At 35.1% G+C, this 25,147-nt stretch overlaps 1 protein-coding gene across 6 annotated transcripts in view; it reads right to left on the reverse strand.

The window, feature by feature from the left end:
- Nucleotides 1–6,643: 6,643 nt before the first annotated feature.
- LOC109061137 (glutamate receptor ionotropic, kainate 1-like) overlaps nucleotides 6,644–25,147 on the reverse strand; it is a 54,380-nt gene continuing 35,876 nt past the window's right edge. For 2 of the 6 annotated variants that reach the window (XM_042765075.1, XM_042765078.1), the window contains 4 exons: nucleotides 14,290–14,507; nucleotides 12,182–12,407; nucleotides 10,817–11,067; nucleotides 6,644–7,108 (listed from right to left, as the gene is read on the reverse strand). In XM_042765075.1, the coding sequence (XP_042621009.1) occupies nucleotides 6,956–7,108; nucleotides 10,817–11,067; nucleotides 12,182–12,407; nucleotides 14,290–14,507 (848 nt within the window). In that variant the 3' untranslated portion in view covers nucleotides 6,644–6,955. The other 4 variants (XM_042765076.1, XM_042765077.1, XM_042765079.1 and 1 more) reach the window with 4 other exon arrangements.

Consider the following 25,147-nt stretch of genomic DNA (forward strand, 5'->3'; position numbering starts at 1 on the left):
AATATAAAACTAAAATTAAAATGAATACTAAACATTAAAAAATCTAATTCAAAATGTTAATGAGTACTATAATAGAATATAAATAAAACTATAAATATTATAGGTCGAAGGGGTTAAATTGACAAAAAAAGTTGGGAATATTTGCAGTGATATAGTTGTACCAACTGATGTCAGCACCGACCCAGGTCAAATGTTGTATTCGCTCGGTCTCCTCGTGCTTGATCATAATTACAGCACCGTAGTTGCGTCTGTAATGTGTAAACACGCTCCAGTCTAAACAATGACAGCTTGAGGATGAATTTGTGAAATAATTTCATATTCCAATCTGTGTTGTCGCAGAACTAAGAATGAGCGCTCGGATAATGACAGGCTGTGAGGCATTTTTCATCATTTCAATCACTTTGATGGATACGTTCTGTCCGACTGTCAGCTACAGAACAGTATGTTGATGTTTGTGTGTTCAGTTCCCCTGGGCTTATCTGCCACGATCATCAGTTTCTGTACAGAGACAGCCATCGGTTATAATTGATCTTCACATGACAAAGGACGATCAGAAAACATTCTTTTTTAGTGTCTCAGTATCCTTCTATGCAAAGTATTCATTTTACATTAAGGGGACAGTTCATCCTCAAAAATAAATAAATAAATACATATTTCAAACACATATGACTTCTGATGTGGAACACAAAAGGAGATGTTTAACAGAATGTCCAAGCTGCTCTTTTCCAAACAATGAACGTGGATAAGGACTGGGAAATGTCATTGTATGGAAAAAAAAAAAAAAAAAAAAATCTCCTTTTGTATTCTTGTTTGGAAAGGCATGAGGGCGAGTAAATTGTCAAGGACAAAATTTCATGCTGTGGGTCTGTTTCAAAAAGACAACTGATGCTCTGCGCCAGGCTTGTGGTCATGAAGCTTATGATAAGAAATCAGAGAAAGAAGAGGTGTTCAGAGAAGGACACAGTTGCACCCTTCTGTGAGACAAATTGATTTGGTGGATGATCACTGGATGTGGCTTTCCTTTAGGTCCAGGTGCCATGGATTAATTTTAATGTGCCACGGGGAGCACAAAGTCCCTCACTTTTTTTTTAGAGGAGTTTCAGGTAAGATGAGCGGTGCATGCCACATGCACGCAATCTGTGACCTCATTCATTCAAGATTACAATATTGAAGACCAAAAAGAGAGGGACAGCTTGGGGGGTTGATTAAGAGTTATGAGGTTAGCAGATTAGGGACAGGGAAACAGTATTACGGCAGTCTAAACCGAATCCCAGAATTAATCAAAATACTAAAAAAAAAAAAAACCTTAAGCTGGCAGTAAACATCATCGCATTCAGCAGCATAGCAATATTATGCCATCTGTGTGGATTTGAATAAAAGCTCTTATTCACTGATGCACTACACAAATGCAGAGATATGATGACATTTACTCGGTATACTCGGTACACTGATACTTTTGCTTAATTTCAGTGTTTTTCAGAACATCACCTCAGCTCCACGCAAGCTCACCCCCACAATCCCAGCCATGCTGCATCATTGACAGAAATGGGCCTTATGAGCCGGATCTTGATCTTTTCAAAGACCTCGTTCAAGAGTGAGCAAATATTCTCCAGTGCAGAATATAAAGGTTAGTTAGATAACAGCACCCACTACACACCTTCTCGCTTTCCTCTCGACCTCACACAGTCTTGAGGTCTGTTTCTGCAAAAGATCATCATAAAAGAAGCGAAATCAAAACCGTTATTAATATTTAAGTACCACAGTAATGGAATAAACTTTCACCTAAACACCTTCCTTGAGTAAAATGTCCAAGCTGCTCTTTTCTATTTAATGATAGTGATGGGGGCTGTCAAAAAAAAAAAAAAAAAAAATTCCCATGTAGCTACTGTAAGTCATGTGTACTATATGATGTCTTCATAAACCTGTCAGGATGCGATTTTTTTTAGTGAATCAAAAATATGCAGTGAATAACCAGTGAATAACCAGTAAGTCCAATTATCAAAGAAATGACTCAAATGAGCCGGTTCTTTTGTGAATCAAACAGGCAGCAGTACTAACGTGTAATAAAAGATACACATTTTGTCAGTAATACTTTATGAATATTGATGAATGAAAGATGCTTCCACATCATTGTGTAGTAGCAGCAGTAGTAGTACTGGATTGTATTTATGGCGTAGCTATTTAAAATTGAATCATTAAGGAACCGCAGAATTAAAACCAGAATTGTTCAGTTCTTTACAGATTTGGAACAGCATGAGGGTAGCCTAAGTGGGCTAAATTATGACCAAAAAGAACAAAACATAAAATTTTGGGTAAACTATCCTTTTAATAGCAAATTACATTCGGATTCACATAATTACAAGCCAATAAAACAAGAGCACAACGTATGTTTGTTTCTAAACTATAAGTGCCCCTCAGCTACACAGTGTGGGTCTTTGTGGATGATGTCAAAGACCTCGCTAATAACACCGCTGTTTGTTATTGCGGTGCACAGGCTTGCCTCTCAGACAAATGTGACTGTTATTTGGTATGAGAGGACAGTCGTTAGCTCTAATAGAGCACTTGGACTTGTGCATGTCATGTCCTATGGCTTAATATGCGATTGAGGGTTCTCCTGAGAGCATTACAGAAGCTCTGCACCTGCAGTCTATAGACAGGATGGCTGTATCACAGCCAAATGGTTTATAGTGTGTATGTGTGCACTGAGTTCTGGGTAACAGGCAGAGGTGGACAAAGCCTACACAACTCCATTACTTTTAATATTTATGTAGCACCGTGGTCCTGCGAGACACGACATTTCGTTCCACTTTATGTCCACACATGTAGCGGAATGACAATAAAGCTCAACTTGAACTTGAACTTACCTGAGTGCTGTTGGTCAAATATTACTCCATTACAAGAAGAACACAAAAACACACAAAATTAATAAATTAAAAATACAAAATCAATTAACTACCAAAAGTAAATATTGACCTACACTGATTTTTTTCAACTTTATACAATTGTTGTATGTATGAAATACTTGCAATAACTTATGCCTCTGAAGCAACTTACAATAATACGCTAACTAGCTTGTAGTATATCTTTGGAATAAAGAGATTTTAGAATGTAAAAAACCAATAGAAATGAAACAAGTGAGTTAAAAAAATCAAAAATGCTCAAAAAACACAACAGATACACAACGACTTCACATACAGAACAGTCTGTGCAGTGCTGCTTCAAGTCAAACACCTATTGTGTTTTGTTAGGAGACGGACAACAGTTCTGCTGTTGCTTTATAGGTAATATTTTCATTTACACAATGTTCCAAAATCAGTCTATATACCACAATATTAACTTATTATTGAATTGTTGTAAATAAATATCACATTTGCAACTGGTCGGTGTTCAAAAAATGCTGGGAAATCACTTAACATAGCTGTACAGGACTGATGGACTGTCTGAAAAAAAAAAAATCACCCACTGATTTTCAAAGCAGCTACATAGTAACAACTTTTTACTGCCTGTGTGCAGATCATGTGGACAAGCCAGAGGGCTAATGGAGAAAGGTTTAATGGATGAGACCAAAACAGAAATTTTGGGTTTAAATGAGAAGCCTTACGTTTGGAGAAAGGAAAACACTGCATTCTAACATAAGAACCTTACCCAATCTGTGAAACATGGTGGTGGTAGTATTATGGTTTGGGCCTGTTCTGCTGCATCTGGGCCAAGATGGCTTGTTGTATAATTCTGAATTATATCAGCAAATTCTAAAGGAAAATGTTCGGACATCTGTCTGAGAACCGAATTTCAAGAGAAAATGGGTCATGCAGCAATACAATGACCCCAAGCACACAAGTCGTTCAACCAAAGAATGGTTAAAGAAGAACAAAGTTAATGCTTTGGATTGGTCAAGTCAAAGTCCGGTCCAATTGCAATGTTGTGTAAGGACCTGAAACAAGCAGATCGTAGGAAAAAACTCACCAACATCAGAGTTGAAGTGGTTCTGTACTGAAGAATGGGCTAAAATTCCTACAAGCGGTTGTGCAGGACTGATCTGCAGTAATTGCTGCAAAAGGGGGTGTACACACACACACACAGGTTTCCATTTTATGTGGAGATATTCGATAGCCGTAATGGTTTTTCTGCTGTACAAACTGTATTTTTTTATCCCCTTATCCTAATTCAACCCCTAAACCTACCATCACAGAAAACTTTCTGCTATTTCAGATTTACCAAACACTTCATTCTATATGATTTATAAGCTTGTTTCCTCACAGGGACCTAAACAATGTTCCCACAAGGTCAAAATTTACTGGTATTACTAGACTTGCGGGGACATTTGGTCCTCACATCGTAGTGAATACCAGCACGCACACACACACCAAAAATATACACACTTATAAAACAAAATGAATACAAAAAATAAATAAAATCAAATTTACTCATATGTCATTCCAAACCCACTATCTTCTGGAGGAAGAGAAATTCAATGAATATCCGGTTGGGTGAATTCAATTAAATGGCAGTACATCATGACTGTCTCCAATTGATTTGGGTTAAAAACAACTCGATATTTAATTAGCTGAACAGTAAAATCGTAGGAGCTGCCATTGCTTTCCTGTACGTCATTCAGTGCTTCATCCAGTCCATTAGGTGGTGGTATGAAAGTCATACAGGTTTGAAACGACATGAGGGTGAGTAAATCATGACAGAATTCATATTTTTGAGTGAATTACTCATTGAAAGTTGATTAATGCCAGGCCCGATTTAATGAATTTGCACAATTATTTGGAAAACAAACTTTGAAATACAGTCCAGCCTGCATACACTGTAATTTTTTTTTTCACCTTAAGTCTTTTTCTCTTTATTTCTCCCTCCGCTCACTGCTTCCTCTCAACCTCGCTTGAAAAAAAACATGTTCAGTGTGTTTGCTTTGACATAAACCGTCCCATAGGTCTTACCAAGCTGTTCAACAGACAGAGTTGGAGCAGAACTGTCTATGAACTCACAGGTGAATGTGAAACAGAAGAGCAATTTCCTCCTCTATTTTAAACTAAAGATTTCATTTCAAAATAAATCAAGGTGTTTGTCAGATTAAACTTATAAATGCAGGTTTCACATCACAGAAAAAAAGAAAAAGAAAAATAGCTTAAAAACTGCTGTCCCATGACGCCTTCCATTAGCATAAAACTATAAAGCAGGAGAGTGATCTGTCATTAGTGTGAAAGTGACACCATATAGTCTCTGTTCTCATGTGATGTTGCTATTAATCATCACAGAGACACTTAGTAGCACACGGATCAGATCTGCAAGGTTTGTTTACTAAAGCTGATCACATTTGTTATCAGGGGACATCAATCTGTCCCTCAGCTATGACTGAGATGTTGTAACATAGTATTGATATCATATACCTGATCTTAATCAAGCAAACAAATTATTTACGAGGATAAGGTGATTCTCTTCATGTAGACACATTAACATACAGTGAGTTATAGAAGTCTGAGACAACGAAAATCTTGGAATCAGTTACATACAAATTAGAATATTATATATACATACATATATAATTTAGTTATTTTATTTATTCATTTGAATATTTTTTAATAAAATAGAAGTCTGGCATACGTCGCCAGAGAGGAGTCTGTTGTTTGCAAAAGGTCCAGTTGCTGCATTTTGATTAATACAATATCAAAAACAAACAAACAAAGATCTCACAATAAGATCTATAACATGCAGTTAGAAAATTCATTTTCTAGGGTGAAAATAGACACAGGACTATTTTTAGTCCACTGATCAGTAAGTTTGTGACAAACCAAATATTAAGTAATTCTGAAAAAAATAAGCATTTGAACTCTACTTCTACATGATAATAGCTTCTGCTTTTAAAGAAAGGACTCCGTGAAAGTGGTTTTCAATAGCCCTCACATGTTTCAAAGTCTGAGGGCTTTGAAACCAACTGCCAGGCCTGAACAGCCCTGAGCAGTCCTTATCTTCTTAAGTGTGAATGGCCCTAAGTCTCTCTTGAAGTGCTGTAATATCTGTATGTTTGCCAATAGCCAACGAGCTTCCTCTCACATGTACACAAACTCAAACTCACAAACACCACAAAACATCTTTCATGTCTAAATTTCCCAGAGGCCAAAACTGAGCTAGAGAAAACATAGTCTTTCTGGTCCAGACTTCTGGTCTGGACTTTGCTTTGAGCAAATTCATCTGGAGCACAAAATCTAATCAAGATGATCACCCTTGTCTTGGAACCGCTTATCTTTTCTGATATGCATTAAGACACATCTGATGTATTTTTGGCGAAAAGGCATTTAATCTTCAGAGAGTAATTTGTCTGGGTCACGGAGCAGGTAGCTCTTGAAGCAGAGGATGACCTTTGAACTTTATTTGATTGTGCCTCAGTTTGAGGGAGAATACTTCGGTCAGTCCCTCGAGGCAGGCACTTTGTGTGTAGCAGACAGAACGTCTTGAATTGTTAGGGTCAAAATGGGAAAAAAGTAATGGAGAAACAGCCATGCCTTAAATTCCCTTTGGAACAGTCATGGATTAGAAGCATCTTCTCTATTATTTTCTGTTGTTATATAATGCTGCAATTAATAGAACCTGCGTCACTGATAAAAGAACGCCTGGAACAAGATAATTGCCCAAGTGTGTGTAAAAAATGTACGCTTTTATTTATTACATTAAGGACAGCACAAGAAAATGCTACCGTATAATGCAATGTGCTTGTACTTTAACAAATATCTCAAAATAAATTATTCCTTTCATTTTCAGTTCAGATATTACCTGTGTACTTAACACAAGACCAACACAATCCACATAATACTGATATAAAAACCTGCAAATTTATGAATAAAAAGCACATAAACAATTGATTGAAAGAACAAACAGCCTCAGAGACTGATTTCACCGGCAGGTACGTCAAAAGCAGAGCTGCTGCTTGTTCGCGTGGCTGTTGGAGGTGGATCTAGGCCATTGTCTCTTTCCTCTGGATGCGTTTGGGGTTACATAAGACTCCAGACAGGCTGGCTCTTCCTCTGTGTCTGCCTCTCTTCCTCAACGCCTTGTGGCACCTGAGGGATATGCCCAGGTCTTCCATCACAGCACTGAAAGAGACACACTGTCAAAGAAGAACACGAGGACTTGCGTGAGTCTCTCTACACACACAAACATGCACACAGACTCACTTACAATACATACACACACATACACACAATCTAACAGAGTCCAGTTCGGTTATTCAAATGAATGTGATGCTTATGGTGTCACTGCACTGCAAAACATGATATATAAAAAACAACAATAAAACAGGACTTTTTCTACTTTAAGTTATAAGGATAGTGTAGAAAAAGCATGAAATTGATGTGGTGATTGAGAACAGGGATGGGACTATATGGTGAATTTTATGCTGTGCTCAAGAGATTGACTAGCTGCCACCTTAAAACTCTTCGGAAGAAAGACCTGGTTTATATTGCATGGACGCTATAGATTTGACTTGCTGTGCAGCCCATTTTCTATTGTGGTAATGCAGATTTCTTTGTTTCAGTGATTCTACCCGTCTTGGTCTTGTCCGCCATGAGATGTTCAAGGCATGAAGGCCAGAGCTCTAGACACAGCTCTGTGCCGAGGGGGACGTGGGAGGCAGATAAAGCCTCTGTGTGCAGTGAATTCGCTCCCGGCTGATTACGGTTATCCTGTGGGCTAATTTCAGCCCCGGTAATCTTAGACTTTTTAATTGTTCTTTCTTTTTGAGGGCATCAATATTTAATCAAGTCATTATGAATACTCTTCTCTTGATGTCTTTTCTCTGCCAAATACAGCTAAAGTTAATTACATTCCAGAGAATGATATCAGTGTCAGGTGTTTATGGAACAAAAAAAAGAAGTGAAAGAGTGGAGTTTACTGATTCTTGAGACAGGAAAAAACATTTACCACAGCTTTACCTCACATATATGTGCTTTTTCATTAACATTACTATTTCATTATTAAAACTGACATTAAACTCACTCTCCTTAAAACTTTTTAAATAATAGGTTTGATATAATTATTGTGAATTTAATTCATATTGAGCTGTCAAATCGATTAATCACAATTAATTGCATCCAAAATAAAAGTTGTATACAGTTGTGCATACACGTGTGTACTGTGTCTATTTGTCTAAAATATGCATTCTCTATTCCTTTTCTATTACATCTACTTGTTTTCTATTTAAAGAAATAACACTCTAGCACTAGCATTCTGTATAATTTTTCTATTCTACTTGTTTTCTTTTTTGCTATGTGTACTGCATTAGACTAACCGAGACTTTTCACATCACTTACATATTATTGCTCTTTTGTTGGTTTGATTGCTTCTATTGTCCTCATTTATAAATCACTTTGGATAATATCATCTGCTAAATGACTAAATGTAAATGTAAATAAATACACACACATACATGTATATATTTAAGAAATATGCGCGCACACACACACACACACACACACACACACACACACACACACATATATATATATCTCATGTATTATAATTTATTAAAGTGAATGTTAGATTTGTCAATTATAAATAATAATTGTTCAATAATAAATATTCCTCATATTATTTTCTATCTGACAGTCTTGACTAATCTTAAAAGTAAAGGCACATATTTTGTATGAACACTAGAACGTTATAGATTCATCTAAAATAATTTCTTTAGACAAACTTTTTTCTGTTTTGTAGCCTGTTTTGTCTCTGTACTCAAGAATCAGTGGGCTATAGCAGAACAGATCATTATCATAACCCTCATTATAATTATCATTATCCTCACTGTGTGGGCCGATCTTTTGAGGGAGAAATGAGAACATGAAAGGGAGAATTTAGGCCATCAAATCTAGAGGGTCCACACTTAAAATTTTCCTGCGAATGGCTGTAATTGAATAGCTTCTACTAGTAAATAAAAGTTTTAGAGAGCACTCCATTTCTTATCTGTCTGCAGACAGGGTGTGCAATGAGAAATGAAAGTGTTCTTCATCTCCTTGAAAATTGTACTAAATTTCTGAGCCGTATTGGTGCTGGATTGAGGTCAAGGGTTTGGGCAGATGGTTTGGAAGTAACCAGTGGATGGGCGAATGAGGGAAAGGAGTTTATATTTCTTTAAATAACACACAGCCCTTACAGATATGAGAGTGTGTGGCTAACACGAAGAACATATGTCATCCCTGAGGAGCCGCCCGCTCTCTAAATCTGTTGATAAGGACGTGCCAGAGGAGGAGATGGAATCGCTTCTTTGCAGCTGCTGGGATTGGACTCCGTAAAAGAAACAGAAGGCCGTGCATGCATATCAATGATAAAAATAGAACAGAAAGACAAAAAGCAGGACAAGATCAGTAAACATGCAAATGATCAATGTGATAGCAAAATATAAACAGCACTCACATGCAACAAAAATAAAAAGGATGCTAAAATAGGCATTCAGTTAATGTACATTAATGCTGAATCAGTACCGAAATTTGGCTTTGGTACGATACTAACCGCTGATTCTCAAGTAATACTTTAAGCAACATATAAATACCCTTGGGCAACTGAGAAAATTGAACTAGGGCTGTTAATAATTTGTGATTAATTAGATTTTTTGTTTTGTATTTTAAGTAGAATGTGCAAATACACATCATATATATATATATATATATATATATATATATATATATTATACATATAAGTCAATGCAATTTAATCTTTTAATTTTTTTTTATAATTATTTAACTTAATTTTTTTTATTATAAATTATTTAATATATTTTACATGGAAATATATTTATATATTTAAAAAAAATGGAAATAAATGCAATTTATCTTGTGCATGTGTGGCGCATGAGAACCAGTGAAGTCTGTTTTAGCGTATCACACGTTTGATTTTATATGATGCACACTTTTGTAATGATCTCTCATTCATTTATTGTTTACTTTTATCTGCCGTCAGATTTTCTAAGACATCATTGTCATGTTGCAATGGGTTGTGTCTTGATTCGGACTTGACTCGAAATTCATGCTTTGCAATCTTACCTCCACTTTATGTTGCAATTATTCTGCTTATTGTACATATAAAATACAAGAAGTTTATATCAGTAGTCACATATTCATAATTGTGACCACAAAGTCTGTTTACAATGTCTACCACTATAACATGTTTACATCAGCCAATGTCTGTATACAGGCATATATATAGTATGTATATATATATATATGTATATATATATATATATATATACAAAAACACACACACACACACATACACAAAGAGTGTATCTTTATATATATATATATAAATATATATATATATAAACATACATCATGCCTTTATTACTTTTACTCTCTGCACAATTACGTATACTTTGAATTTAATTTAATAAATTTAATGTTCTTGAAGTATGCACCAAACATACATTCCTATATACAAGTATTACATTTTACACTTCACATCACACTGCTTAAATTGCCAAACTGCTCTGAAAGCAGCTCTTTGTCATCCAGATCAGGTAATAAAATTTGCAAAAGGGTAATATTGTACTACAATAAATGTTTGGCACAATTTCACAACCCTATGTATGTCATGCAAAACAAATAAGCAAACCAAAATAGTTTCAGAAACGTAGAAGTAGAACACCTGCATGATAAACAGTGTGTACTTTAAGTCTGCGACAGGTTCCTGTCCAGTGGGCTGCTGCAAAAACATCCCGCAAGTGTCTCATTTGTGTTTACATGGCTCATTTCAGCTGTGACAGCGGTGAGGTAATTAGCTCCTGTAAGATTCAGACCCTGTGGGGCCGTTCCGCTAGCCTCCCACTCACCTCTTCAATATCGCTGTTTTTGCGCGACTTGTAGATGAACTCTCCGATGGCCACAAACACAGACAGCACGAGACCAGCAGCCAGCACGATGAAGATGCCTCCAATGTTCTCCACACCCAGGGCACTGGCCTCTTTGTTGTCCTCCTCAGGGCATCCGTTACCTCGCCACCATTTTTCCTTCATCATGTGCAGCTTTCCCTCTTCTTGGAGCTGCAGGATGGCGATGGTCACCTTGTCCCGGTAGGGTGAACCTGCAAAGAACCACAGTTCTTTAGGTGGGGTCGCAAAAAAATAAATAAAAAATCATGTTAAGTGTTTAGAGAAGATTCCTACATAAGAGCAACAGAAATTATCTTGAAGTTGAACTTTAAATTATTTTAAAGTAGGGATGCACAATATATCAGTATTTTTTACATTTTATATTTATTTATTTTAATTTAGTGATATTGGTTGATATTGGATATTTAATTAAAAAACATGAAGTACATAATAACACTGTTAAATGCAATATTTTGCAAATCTCAAAATCAATATCCAGCTTTCATACTGACTTTCATGCCTAAACAAATTTTGGGTGGGTTTTTAGTGTTTTACTTTTATATTTATGTAGACAATTTTTTTTTTTTATATTGTGACATTCAAATATATATCATTGTTGGTACATCCCTATGTTTAAGCAAATAAAATGTATTATGAAATATTAATATTTTATATAAAAAATTATCAGTTTTATAAATATAGCTTTTATAAATACTTTTAAATCATATAGATGCATACAAGTGCATCGGAATAAAGGATAGCAAATAGTCTAACAAAAATAGATGATTTCTGCACGTTGCTATAGCTAATTATATTTTAACCAATGTTTTGGTCATGCAACATTCATCAGGCATTGTTTATAAATGTAACATAAAATTAATATAATACAATCAACATATTTAAATATCATTTTTAAAAAGATCCAAAGTATTTAATAATGAAACCTGTTTAGAAAACGTTTTCCAGAGATACTTGTAAAATTTTAATGTTCTAAATAAAATGTTCTCTGTTGATAATCGCACACCTACAAAGTAAATACAAACTTTAGCTTTTCTTAAAACAGATTTTTTTTGTTACTTTAAATATAATTTCCTGATTTTAATCAAGGAGCATCAAGTCAGAAGTTGGAGACGAATTTCTCAGATATCTTACATTCTACTTGCATTCCATCCTGCACAGATGAAATGCAACAAATGAGCGGGACAGAACAAAATCAAGGCAATTCAAACTCAAGCACAAAAAGATGCCATGTTTCTTGCTTAAGGCTAGTAACGGTATGGTTAGGGGGCTCAACAGCTTGTCAGGCAGTATGTGGGGCACCATTACCTATTGGTGTGCCAACTCCATAGCCCTTAGAGTCAATCAGGCCTCCAACCTGGGTGAGGTTGCAGTTTCTCTGGGTGATGTACTCTATGCTGGTGGACTCCATGAGGAGGGCATAGTCAGTGGTCAGGACTCTTGTAATCCCTTCCTTGTTGTTCTTCACCAGGGCTGTGTTCTTCCTGCTGCTCATGAATGCCCACATCTTCTCGTATGTTGAGATTTTTGATTTCTAAAAGCAAATAAATAGTTGATTCTGTCTTCAAAAAGCACAACTTTAAAGACATGGATCGATATTTCTTTTCATTCTTTAAAGTTCTTGTCTACAGATCTTGCTCTTTCATCAGCTACTGGTAAGGGCTTTTCAAGTCTGATAAGTTCTTCCTGATCTCTCATTAGGCTGTGTCAGAAGGGGACAAGTTGTAAAATTTTGTGTCTGAGTGTGTCAGCGGACAACAGGGGGAAATGGGACAGCTGTGCGCTAAATCTCTCACAGCTGATTCGATTTGTCTTGGACCTCCACAGGCCTGTATTTTTCTAGATATCCACAGATGTAATCATAGCTGACAATCTCGATGGATAAAACTCACACCGGCCTCTGCACACACTTCTGTGCTTTTTCTGTGTCACTTGTTTGCCTTTCTCTCTAAAAGATGAATGGTGCATATGTGTGGCTTATACTCATAAGACACATCACTGGATTATTGGAATTACTGGAATTTTAGATGGCTGGATTGGTGGAGGTAAATAGAGTTCAAGAGGATTTCAGGCGGATTTGTGAACGTGTACGCCTGAGGTATTAGCAAGGACTCGGTGATGTCTTCCTAGAAAATGAAAAGAATCAGACCGTTGTTATCTTGAATGAATTAATTTCACGTAAAGATTCATTTATCAGTTATATTACAGAACATAGTATTTAAGTGCAAAAACCTGCATTATATTTCATTTAATATAATCTTTTCAATTCATTTTTACTTTCAGATTACATCTCCTGTCATCTACCACTTACATAAAGTTTTTTTTTAAAAACATTAAGAATTTGATAACACTATTTAAGCAGATAGTCAAAATGAATATAAATTTTTCATACTGTGAATTATAATGTTGTGATGGTAAAATTTACTTGTAGTATTTAAAATGTTTGCTTCTAGTTTTAGTATATTTATTCTAATAAATATCAAATACTAAATACACTACCACTGGTTTAAGTGCTTTTTTTGGGGAGTAAGTTTTTTTAATTAATATTTTTATTCAGCAAGGATGCATTAAAATGATAAAAGTAACAGTAGAGATAACTTTTTTCATCAAAGAATCCTGAAAAAAAAAAAAGTATCATGGGTTCCACAGAAATATTAGGCAGCATAATTGTTTTCAACTTTGATGATAACAAGGAATGTTTTTTGAGCAGCAAATTAGTATATTAGTATGATTTCTGAAGGGTCACGTGATCCTAAAGACTGGAGAAATGGCTGCTGAAAATTCCGATTTGACATCACAGGATTAAATATTTTTTTAAAAAATGTATTAGAATAGTTTTCACAGTATTTTTGATCAAATAAATGCAGCATTTTGAACAGTATTGTAAATATATAAATATTTTTGGACAAAATACTATAACATTTTATTATCAGTTATCATGAAAATGCAAACACAATTATCAGCAAACTGCATTTAGCACAAATGTTGAAATGTTTACAAAAATATAATTTCTTTAGTGAATCTGGCACTAAAACAACACAGACAGCACTTGCATAAAAACAGCACAAATATTGAGCATCATTCATTCGTAGAACTCTCCTCTCAGTATGAGGGGACATTTGTTGGATGTGATGTTTTTTGATTAACAACTCATAACTCATCTGTGTATGATTCTGCATCTATTGCATTAGTTTGTATCTTATCATGAGACAGATGCATAAGACTGATTTTCTGATTTTACTTCCTAGCAGAAATCCAATAAACTTACTCCTAAAAGCTCCGGCTGTTTCTGTGCAGACGGCCTCTTATAAAATTGATAATTTGCTGAGTGTTTGGATTGTTGCTGACTGTTCCTTCTGTATTTCAATAGCTTTCATGTGAACAGTGTGTTGGGGCGTAAGATCAGAACATGTTACCTTAAAGAAAGTCATTGTGGAGCCATCTCTAACTGCTCCATATTCGATTCTAGTCTGCTTGGCTAAATCGTCAGCTGAATCGATTGGGGAGTCCATTCTCTCCACTGTGAGGAATGCAGCCAGGTTGGCCGTGTAGGAAGATATGATGATTAAAGTGAAGAACCACCAAATCCCTCCCACGATTCTGGTGGACAAAGCCTTGGGCATCAGCTCAGATCCTGAAATAACATACAAGCACTTAGCAAGACACAGACACTGGCCCCAAAATGTATTTGGACTCTTAAGCAATGCTGAAAAATGTTTGAATGTCATTGCAAAAGATAACAAAATATAAAAAACAAGTGACATTTAACAAAAAACAGCTTCACAAGCAAATGACATTAAAAAATGATTGTTAGGTTTTTCAATTCAATAACAATAGATATACTGTTTAAATGGGATGAACACATTTGACATCTGTAGTTCCTCTGCTAGGAACTGATTCTTACATCCACTCAAAATTAATATCAAAAAAAAAGCCAGATTAACAAAACATTCTAAAGAATAAAATTCCCTGTAAGTTTTGAGAGAGAGCAAAAAAAAAGCCAGAAAAAAAAAACATAATAAATAAAAAACAGATTAACAAAACATTCTAAAGAATAAAATTCTTCTTAACTATTTCTTCACATTTTCACACTTTATGAAAAAAAAAAAAGTTTAAAGAATTTTTTTTTTTTAAATTTAGAATTTTTATATTTGAAGACAACCTATTTATTCATAATTAATTTTCTCCCTAACATCAGTAAAGTTTTTAAGATATCTGAGTATTCCAAACTAGAGGAGGGCAATACACCCAGCAAGCACATGAGTGGGTATGCTGTAACCTTCTGTTTACATATTATAGATAGTTTATCACAAACACCATTCCAAAAAATCAACAACCAAAGGGCATTCCCAGAGACAATGGAAGAATGTTCCAATACTATTATTGCATTTAGGACATTGGGGAGATACAGTAGTATTTATTTTGCTATATTTATCTGGAGACACGTAGGTTCTATGTACAATATTGAACTGCATTTCTTTAAATCTATTACAGACTGAGATTCAATGGTAGTCTAATAATATATATTCCCAGACATTTTCGTCAATGTCACATTTTAAATTCCTACTCCATCCCTTCTGCAACAAAATCAGATTGTCTGCTTTGTGATGGCTTATCATAGAGTAAAAGTTGGATATGCAGTGTTTAACTTCAGTGTACTTAAGGAAAAATCTATACAAAAAGAAATCAGAGCTATTCAGTGTAAGACTAGCATGTCTAGTCTGGATGAAATGTCTTATCTGCAATTATTTAAAAAAATCCTTTTGGGGGATGTTATATATTAAGCGTAACTCATTAAACGTCATAAAAACACCCTTGTGGAATAAGTCGTATATCCTGTATATTCCCACATGAGAGCCCATATTAGTACGGTGAAAATTTGTGTTACCAGTCAGTGTGGATAGGATGGGCAAGCTCTGATTATACTTGAGAGACCTTCTGATCTGTGACCATGTTTTGACAACTCTAATAATGAGTGGGTTTCCTTTTACCTTGTCAGGCATTTGGGTTTTCTGGTCTACTAAGTTAACCAAAGAGACTGGATTACAGAATTGTTGTTCTGCATCTAACCACAGAGCATCTTCAGGGTTATGTATCCAATCTAGGATAATCCTATATTGCCCATACATAGTATTTAAGAAGTGGAAGTGACCATCCACCTGTATCAGTGGGCAATTATAAAGTTTTTAGTTTAACTTATTGGCCCAAATAAATTTAGACACAGCTTTATTAAGATCTTTTATATCGGCATTTGTCAAATTAAAAAAAGTGATGGATAGCGGGTATAAATTTTTTTGGGAAGATTATCATTTTTATAAGGTTTATTCTACCTGAGAAAGAAACTGGAAGTTTTGACCATCTTGTGAAGTCTTCCTTGATACGGGATATAGATGTTTTAATATTGGCGTCATAAAGTTGTGAAAGTTTAGATGTAATACGGATACCTTAATATTTGATACCTTTAGGGGACCATTTAAATGGTTTAATAAAATTAGGCTCGGATATGTTTAGTGATCCTAACGGCATTATCTCTGACTTGTGGAAATTAACTTTATATCCGGAAATGACTCCAAATTACTTAATTCAGTTCATTAATTCAGGTAATGACATTTGTGGGTTAGTTATAGTGAACAAAATATCATCAGCATGAAGCAGTATCTTTTGTTGTCTATTACTGATACTAACACCGTGAATTTTTTGATTATTTCGAATGTAAATTACCAAGGGTTCTATCACTATGGAGAATAGTAAAGGGGACAAGGGGCAGCCCTGATGAGTTCCCCTATGAAGCACAAATGAGTCAGAGAGAATGCTGTTAGTTAATACAGCAGCCTTAGGTGACGTATAGAGCAATCTGACCCATTTTATTAAGTTTTCACCAATTCCAAATGTGGTCATAACATCAAACATATAACTCCACTCCACCCTGTTGAATGCTTTTCCGGCATCCATCGCTAGTAAGATTCCAGGTATGGAGTTTTGATCAAGATGGCAAATTATATTAAATAATCTTCTAATATTACAGTAGGAGTGGCAGCCTTTTATAAACCCTGTCTGGTCTGGGTCTATGATGTCGGGAATTACATGTTCAAGACGTTTAGCCAGGATTTTAGCTAGAACCTTTAAATCTACATTAAACAAACTGATTGGCCTGTAAGAGCTGCATTCCTCTGGATCCTTTTCTTTTTTATGTATTACAGTGATTTTAGCTACATTCATATAATTAGGCAGTTTAGATATGTGTAATGAGGTATTGATATCTTTCAAGAGGTAGGGACTTATTTTATCATTCATAATCTTAAAAAAAATTCCACTGGGTAGCCATCAGGCCCTAGAGATTTTCCTGATGGTAAAGAATTTATTTCCAACAGGGAATGGGGGCTTCTAAGAGTTCTTGTTGTTTATTGTTTATTTTAGGAATGCGAAGATCTTTGAAAAAAGTATTTTCCAATGAACTTTGTGTATCTATATCTGAGCTATATAGTTTTTCGTAGTATTGTCTAAACATCTCATTTATTATTTTGTTTTCTGTTTTTCTGCATCCAGAGGGATCTTTAATTGCTGGAATACATCCTTTTATGGACATATTTTATCTAACCTAGTGAGAAGGCAATTGGGTTTATTACCCATTTCAAAAAATCTTTGTCTTGCAAATAATACATCCCTATCTGCCTTCCTAGTATGTAATTGGTCTAATTGAGCTCTCAGAGATTTAAGTTCAACAAGAAGTTGGGCTGATTTTGAGAAGTGAAACTGTTTTTCTATTGTGATAATTCTCTTTTCTAGTTTAATTTGCTCGAATAACAAGTCCTTTTTCTTTTTACTAGTGTAGGCAATTATCATTCCTCTCAGAAAAACCTTTTAAGCTTCCCATATTGTTCTAGGGTCTATTCTGTTTGTATCGTTGCATTGAAAATTTCTTTTAAGTAATTAACAAATTTCTCATCTAGGAGATGGAAGGGATTAAGTTTCCATATCAATGATTGGTAATTTGGTTGAGGTGGTAACATACAGGTGCATCTCAATAAATTAGAAAGTCGTGGAAAAGTTCATTTCAGTAATTCAACTCAAAACAAAAAAAATTAGTATAAAACAAATTCAATCCAAACAAACATAATTTTGTCAAACATTTAACAAATTTAATTGTGATGTTTTTGGCTCACATTTAACAAAAACCCACCGATTCACTCAATCTCAACAAGTATTCAACAAATTAGAATACTTCATAAGACCAATAAATTTTTTTTTTTTTAGTGAATTGTTGGCCTTCTGGAAAGTATGTTCATTTAATGTACATGTACTCAATACTTGGTTGGGGCTCCTTTTGCTTTAATTGCTGCCTCAATTCGGCATGCTATGGAGGTGATCAGTTTGTGGCACTGCTGAGGTGGAATGGAAACCCAGGTTTCTTTGATAGTGGCCTTCAGCTCATCTGCATTTTTTGGTCTCTTGTTTCTCATTTTCCTCTTGACAATACCCCATAGATTCTCTATGGGGTTCAGGTCTGGTGAGTTTGCTGGCCAGTCAAGCACACCAAAACCACGGTCATTTAACCAACTTTTGGTGCTTTTGGCAGTGTGGGCAGGTGCCAAATCCTGCTGGAAAATGAAATCAGCATCTTCAAAAAGCTGGTCCACAGAAGGAAGCATGAAGTGCTCCAAAATTTCTTGGTAAACAGGTGCAGTGACTTTGGTTTTCAAAAAACACAATGGACCATCACCAGCAGATGACATTGCACCCCAAATCATCACAGACTGTGGAAACTTAACACTGGACTTCAAGTAACTTGGGCTATGAGCATCTCCACCCTTCCTCCAGACTATAGGACCTTGGTTTCCAAATGAAATACAAAACTTTCTCTCATCTGAAAAGAGGACTTTGGACCACTGGGCAACAGTCCAGTTCTTCTTCTCCTTAGCCCATGTAAGATGCCTCTGACGTTGTCTGTGGTTCAGGAGTGGCTTAACAAGAGGAATACGACAACTGTAGCCAAATTCCTTGACACGTCTGATGCCTTGATCCCAGCCTCAGTCCATTCCTTGTGAAGTTCATTCAAATTCTTGAATTGATTTTGCATGACAATCAATGTCAATGATTACCAGTCAATGATTGCCTTCAGGACAACTGTCAGATCAGCAGTCTTTGATTGTGTAGCCTAGTGAACCAAACTGAGAGAACATTTTGAAGGTTCAGGAAACCTTTGCAGGTGTTTCTTCTAATTTCTCCTTTGCATGTCACCATATTCTAATTTGTTGAGATGTGAATTGTTGGGTTTTTTGTTAAATGTGAGGCAAAATCATCACAATTAAAAAAACCAAAGACTTAAACTACTTCAGTCTGTGTGCACTGAACTTATTTAATACACTAGTTTTACAATTTGAGTTGAATTACTGAAATAAATGAACTTTTCCACAACATTCTAATTTATTGAGATGCACCTGAAGTAACGGTTACAGGTGCATGGTCTGATAGAGTTATTGGGCCTATATCAGATTTCTCAGCTAATCTTATCATCTGATTTAAAAAGAATATATAATCAATACTTGAACCAGTTTGATGTGGGTAGGAATAAAAATGTTTAAGCCTTAACAGTAGGATTTAAAAGACCAAGCTCTTGACATAAGGTTTTAATAATATTAGCAGTTTTAGGGGCTATGCTAGCTGCTGGTGACTAATCCATATCTGGGTTAAGATAACAGTTAAAACTGACTGCTAAACTCGGGTCGTCATTCTCAACTAAAAAAATGTGTGCATGCTCATTATGATAATTAGTTCATGAGTTTTCAGGAACACCTGCCATAAATCTTTTTCTTGAGGAAAAAATTCAAAATGATTTTAAGAAAATATATTTGAGAGCTTAAGAATTTTTCAAGAAATGTTTTTAGAAACATTCTTACAAACTTCTTAGTATTAAACTTAAGAACTTTCATAATTTTTACAAACCTAGTCTCTGATCCAAACAACATTCACATGAGCTTTAAAATTCCAGGTTTCAAATGATCTGATTAGATTTCAGACTGCTTTTTTTTTCCATGATCTTTTTCCAAAATGCGAATAGAAAAGGAGATCCCTCTGAATCTTTATCTGCTGATTTTTCTGTAGAACAATATTTCTTTAGGAAAGTGGTTCACACACCATTTCACTATTTTACAATATTTGTTTTGTTTTACTTTTGTTTTTACTGTAAAAACTATGTTTTGTTCTTGTTTAATTTTTTTTTTTTTTTTGAAGCACTGCCTCCTCAGTGAAAACAACCACCAAACACAACACCAACATTAACCCCACTACAACAGCCTAAACAGGTTTATCTTAATAAAATTTTTCTCAAAAAACTTCTCATATCACCACACTCACACTAGATTTTAACCTTCAGATTAATGATAAATCTAATGTGTGCTATTCAAACTGTGGCTAACCCCTCTGGAGTCTACGAAGGGTAAAATTTTTGGGGCCTGGAGAAACGTTTTGTCATGGCCCTGACATTTGTGCTTTTTTCAGTTTCTTATAAAATATCTAAATGGCTAAAGTCTATCTCACTGTATCAGCACAAACTGGGCTATTAATATGTGAGCAGCATGTATGGACATGATTGTGTTTTTGAGAAAAAATGGTATGCGTGGTTAGTGAAAAAACTAAAAATGTTAAAAATCACTTGAATAAGGCAATAAACTACACTACAGAAAATTGGTTCCCAGGAATTTTGAGAACTGGAGCTTGTAGCCTAGAATTTTTTTTTCTAAATGATGTGAAAATCATCTTGTTTACTCACTTACAAAAACAATATATTGATTTAAATTTTCTAAGACACTTTTTGTTGGTAAAAAGTCATATGCGATTAGGAGGCCAGTCAACTATCATGAATTCACACCTGAGAAGACAAAGGCCTGCATAATGAGTGTGCATACTGCGCCATTCAGCCAGGTGTGTCACTGAGATGGATGATATTACAAGAAAGAATGTGAGGACAAAATAAATGTATATAATTTTATGTTTGTAGTTTATTTAGAATATATTTATTATCCCACAACATAATTTAATATTCACTTGGGAGTGCAGTTAAACAGTTTATTAGGAACAATCAAGCTGACTTTCAAACTGAATTTTTTTCATCATTACTCCAGTCACCACAATCATTCAGAAAAGCCTTTTAACAATCTTATTTTCTACAAAAAAAACATTTATTGTTATTATTATGCATCATTATTATTATAATTATTATTATTATTATTATTAATGTTGAAAAGAGCTGAGAATATTTTTTTTAGGTTTTTTAGGGGGGATAAATGGAAAGAACAGCAATGATTGTTACATTTGTTACAGTTACATTTATAGTTACATTTATATTATTTACATCAAGCTTTTGAATGGTATAGTAGTGTATATTGTTATTGAAACTTCATAATATTTCACTTGATTACACATTAAGTCAGGATTTAGAGTTTAGAAAAAATCTTTGGAAAAAGTCTAACTAGTAAAATTTACACTTTACATCTTATGGTGAAAACTAGTACAAGTATATAAATAAATAAATAAGAGAACTTACTCATGTTTATGATCTCTGCTGAATAAAGTGCTTCATTCTTTTTTTCTGAGGCCATCCAAATCTCAATCCCTCAACCACAACAATCTTTTTGGGGTGAATTATTCTTATTCCTCTCATCGCGAAGCAAACAGTAAAATAATAAAAAACTTGAAGAACAGTCTCGCTGCGTTTGTCTTCTGTTTGTGTGGGCGTATTCAAAAGCCGCGCGCTTCAGTGAAACATTTGAATCTCAAAAGCGCGCTCGGCGCGGGGGCGTGGTCGCATTAGAAGATAATGAAGGGGGACGTGAAAACCGGACATCGCGTTGTTTTCATATGGATTACTTTATCACAGAATATTTGTTTTCAGCAGCACTTGTTTAGTTTAAAAGTAGACATGTCAGGCTTTCTATCGATATCTCTCTCATGTCTCTTCGTTGAGTATTCACTGAGTTACAGTTCATTTTAATGACGCGTTTGTATCTGAAGATCAGCGCAGACAAAGGCTGCAGACAGCACTCCTTGTTTGTTATCTTTATTTTATAAGTGCACAAAGTTTTGTTGTTATTATGTCTGTATACAAAAAAAACAGACCCCTTTACAGATTCGATTGATTTATTTGCCTTATCTGTACGATCAAAACTGAAAGTGTAATTTAAGTTCTTTTCGGGGTTATCAACAAAAAATGGATGGCTCAGGGTTTTGATAGATCGCTATAAAATGAAACGTTAATGATAAATCTAATGTGTGCTATTCAAACTGTGGCTTTTTACTATGGTTGGATGGCTCAGGGTTTTGATAGATCGCTATAAAATGAAACCGTCATGGGAAGTGTAATTCATCTTTGCTAAAAAACAAGAAAAACAAAGACTCCTCATCTTGAATGAACTTTATTGAACCTGTCTTTTTAAGCAGTCACCATTCAAATTAACTAGGTGTGTTATTAAGATACATGGGAGGAGAACATCCTATTAACTGATTAATTTGTGATAATTTTGTAGTTAAAAAGACCACTGAGTCTAAGTCTGATGTATGATACTGAAGCTGTAATGATTGTCTTTCATGCACGGATACCCAGGTGAGGTGGTTGGAAGCTGAAACGACAGCACAAATTCAGTGTGTGTGTGTGTACTGTATCTGCATTTGTAAGCCTTGAGCGTCATGTGGAGCACAATTGTAAAATTCAGTTAGACTGCCAGCTAAATTATTACCTTTGATCTAAGTGATACATCTGACAACAGTGATTACCCACCAAAGCAGTCAGCAAAAAAAAAAAAAAAAAAAAAAAATTAAAAAACCTCAATAAAACTGCCATACATGCTGTTTTCCTATAAAGTGGTCAATAAGGAGAAAAATAATGGATAATGATATTGAATTATGTTACATATTTCCTTAAAAGACAAGAGAAAAAGGCTAATGTAAAGTGATAACTTCTTTGAAAGAGCTGTTAGCATTAGCATAACTGAAACGTCAAGACTAAAGATTAGTTCTGCTGAAAAGTAAAAGAAAAAACAGTTTAATGTGTTTAAGATGGTCAAGCTGGTCTGTTTTGATAGTTTTAGTCAGCTAGTCTGGTTAGCTAAAATGGCTAACAACCAGCTTGACCTGGTTGAAAGATCACTTTAAACCAGCTACCCGCTGAAAAAAAAGAAGCTAAAACTAGACTAAGATGGATGGTTGGTCTAAGCTGGAAGTAGCTGTTCTCCCAGGCTGACCAGCTAAAGAAGTGGTCAAAACCCCTATAACCGGCTAAAACCTGCCAACCAGCTTGGGCTGGTTTCAGCAGTTTTTTTTTCCAGCAGGGTAAAACCAGCAAAAGCTACTCAAGGCTAGTTTATATTTTTATAAGCAAGGCTAATCCATGATTTTGACATTTCAGTAAAGCTTACACTAATAAATCCCTTTGAAATATACCAAACACACTTACATTAGCCACCTGGGGAGCAAGAGCTCACTGACAGACACCATGAGGTGTGTTTGTTCCTTTGGAAATGCTGTCTGTGTTGCTACTCTCAGATAATTAGCATGGCTAAATGCTAACTACTGACCTATGTCTTACTCTTAAATGTCATGGGGAGGACACAACTGCCAATCATAGTCCTGATTGTATCACAGTGTAAGATGAGATCACAACATCAATCTATTGAAGCAAAAAAAAAAATATCATCTGTACAGTTGATGAAACCCCAAACAGAACAGCAGAGGCTAAACTTTGAATAATCCTCTTAACTATTTCTCTGTCAACTTTAAGACAAAAACAAAAAGCAAATAGTTATTGTATGTATGCTTTTCTCCTGTTGGCTAATTGGTACAACTCTGCATACTTTAATTGATGAGATGTTTCAAAAAGATGTCAAGGCTGTTTCAGTAACCTTATGTAGGAGGTTTAGCTGTGGTAGGTAATAATGCAAACACACACACACACACACACACACACACACACACACACACACACACACACACACACACACACACACACACAGAAACATCAAAACAAGATGAATACTAAACATAATCAGCGCAATTAACATTATGAATGAGTGTGGGTTTCAAAAAGCTTGTTGATCCTATTAAGAGGTCCATGTCATCAATATTTTTTTATCACTTTTTTGATAATATTAGCCAAGGTTTCTTGTACCAACAAATCTAATCTAGTTTTACATGACCATTTGCCACTCTTTTTGAACTGCAGAAATTAATTAGTATTAACCTGTTATTTGCTGCTGTACCTTTAATGGGGAAACTGGATGCAAAATTTACTTTTACATGGTGTTTGCATGTGTGAACAACCACCCTACTATGATAAAAATCCATTCACCACTTTTTTACCTAAACAGTCTCAAAAATCAAACCGATTTGACTTTCTGAGTAATATGATGTCATATTGCCCAAGCCACACCCACAGCCGGTAGTTGTAGTTGGATGTAAAAATGAACATAAGAATCTTCAGTGTATTAGTTTTGTTTTTGATGGTAATGCGCCTGCGAATACACCTACATTTGTTTATGTCTGCGCAAATGAATTTGAATTTAGACTGCTTTCTGAACGGGGCACGATTCAAAGCAGATTTTGTTAAAAAGTTCAAACTCAAGGATGGATCAGTACCCACTGTTTGTGATACAGCTGCACCTGTGATCAGAGCTGTTCAAATGGTATCTCCTGTTGCATTAATCAAGCCATCGTGAAACTCCTGTTTACTTAAATACTCAAGCCGGACTTGATCACGTTCGTGTAGCTGCACGAACCAATGGCGCTTCAACCTGCCAAAAGGGGTGGAGCCAACTGCTATATAAGTCAGCTCTGAGTGCCATTTCGTCAGAATTTTTTCCTTTAGCAACAAAAATCATCTCACTGACGCTGCAAGCAAGAAGCCTAAGAGAAGAGAAGAAAGAAGCTCAGGCTCTCACTGGTAGAGAAAAAATTCTGGCGCCATGCCTGGTTGTTTTACACGAACACTGAGGAATTTTAACCAAAGTATGTCAGGCATTTCATGGAGACCCTAAAGAATCATACCAACTTATGGAAAATGGGCATCCGATGTCCCTTTAAGACTATGTATGTAAACATCCTCTTCTACATCAGCGTTACTTATTTTAATACAAAAATTTTTAGATTTTCAGATATAACGTCAAATATAATGCAAATTAATAAAAAAGGTTAATATTTTCAGGATAATATTTATATAACAATTTGCTTTAATATAATTAAAATGTAAAAGCCAATTATTTTGTTGTGCAAGCAGTTATTTAATTT

Source organism: Cyprinus carpio, chromosome A10 (genome assembly GCF_018340385.1).
Source record: "Cyprinus carpio isolate SPL01 chromosome A10, ASM1834038v1, whole genome shotgun sequence".
In the NCBI taxonomy this organism is placed as follows: domain Eukaryota; kingdom Metazoa; phylum Chordata; class Actinopteri; order Cypriniformes; family Cyprinidae; genus Cyprinus; species Cyprinus carpio.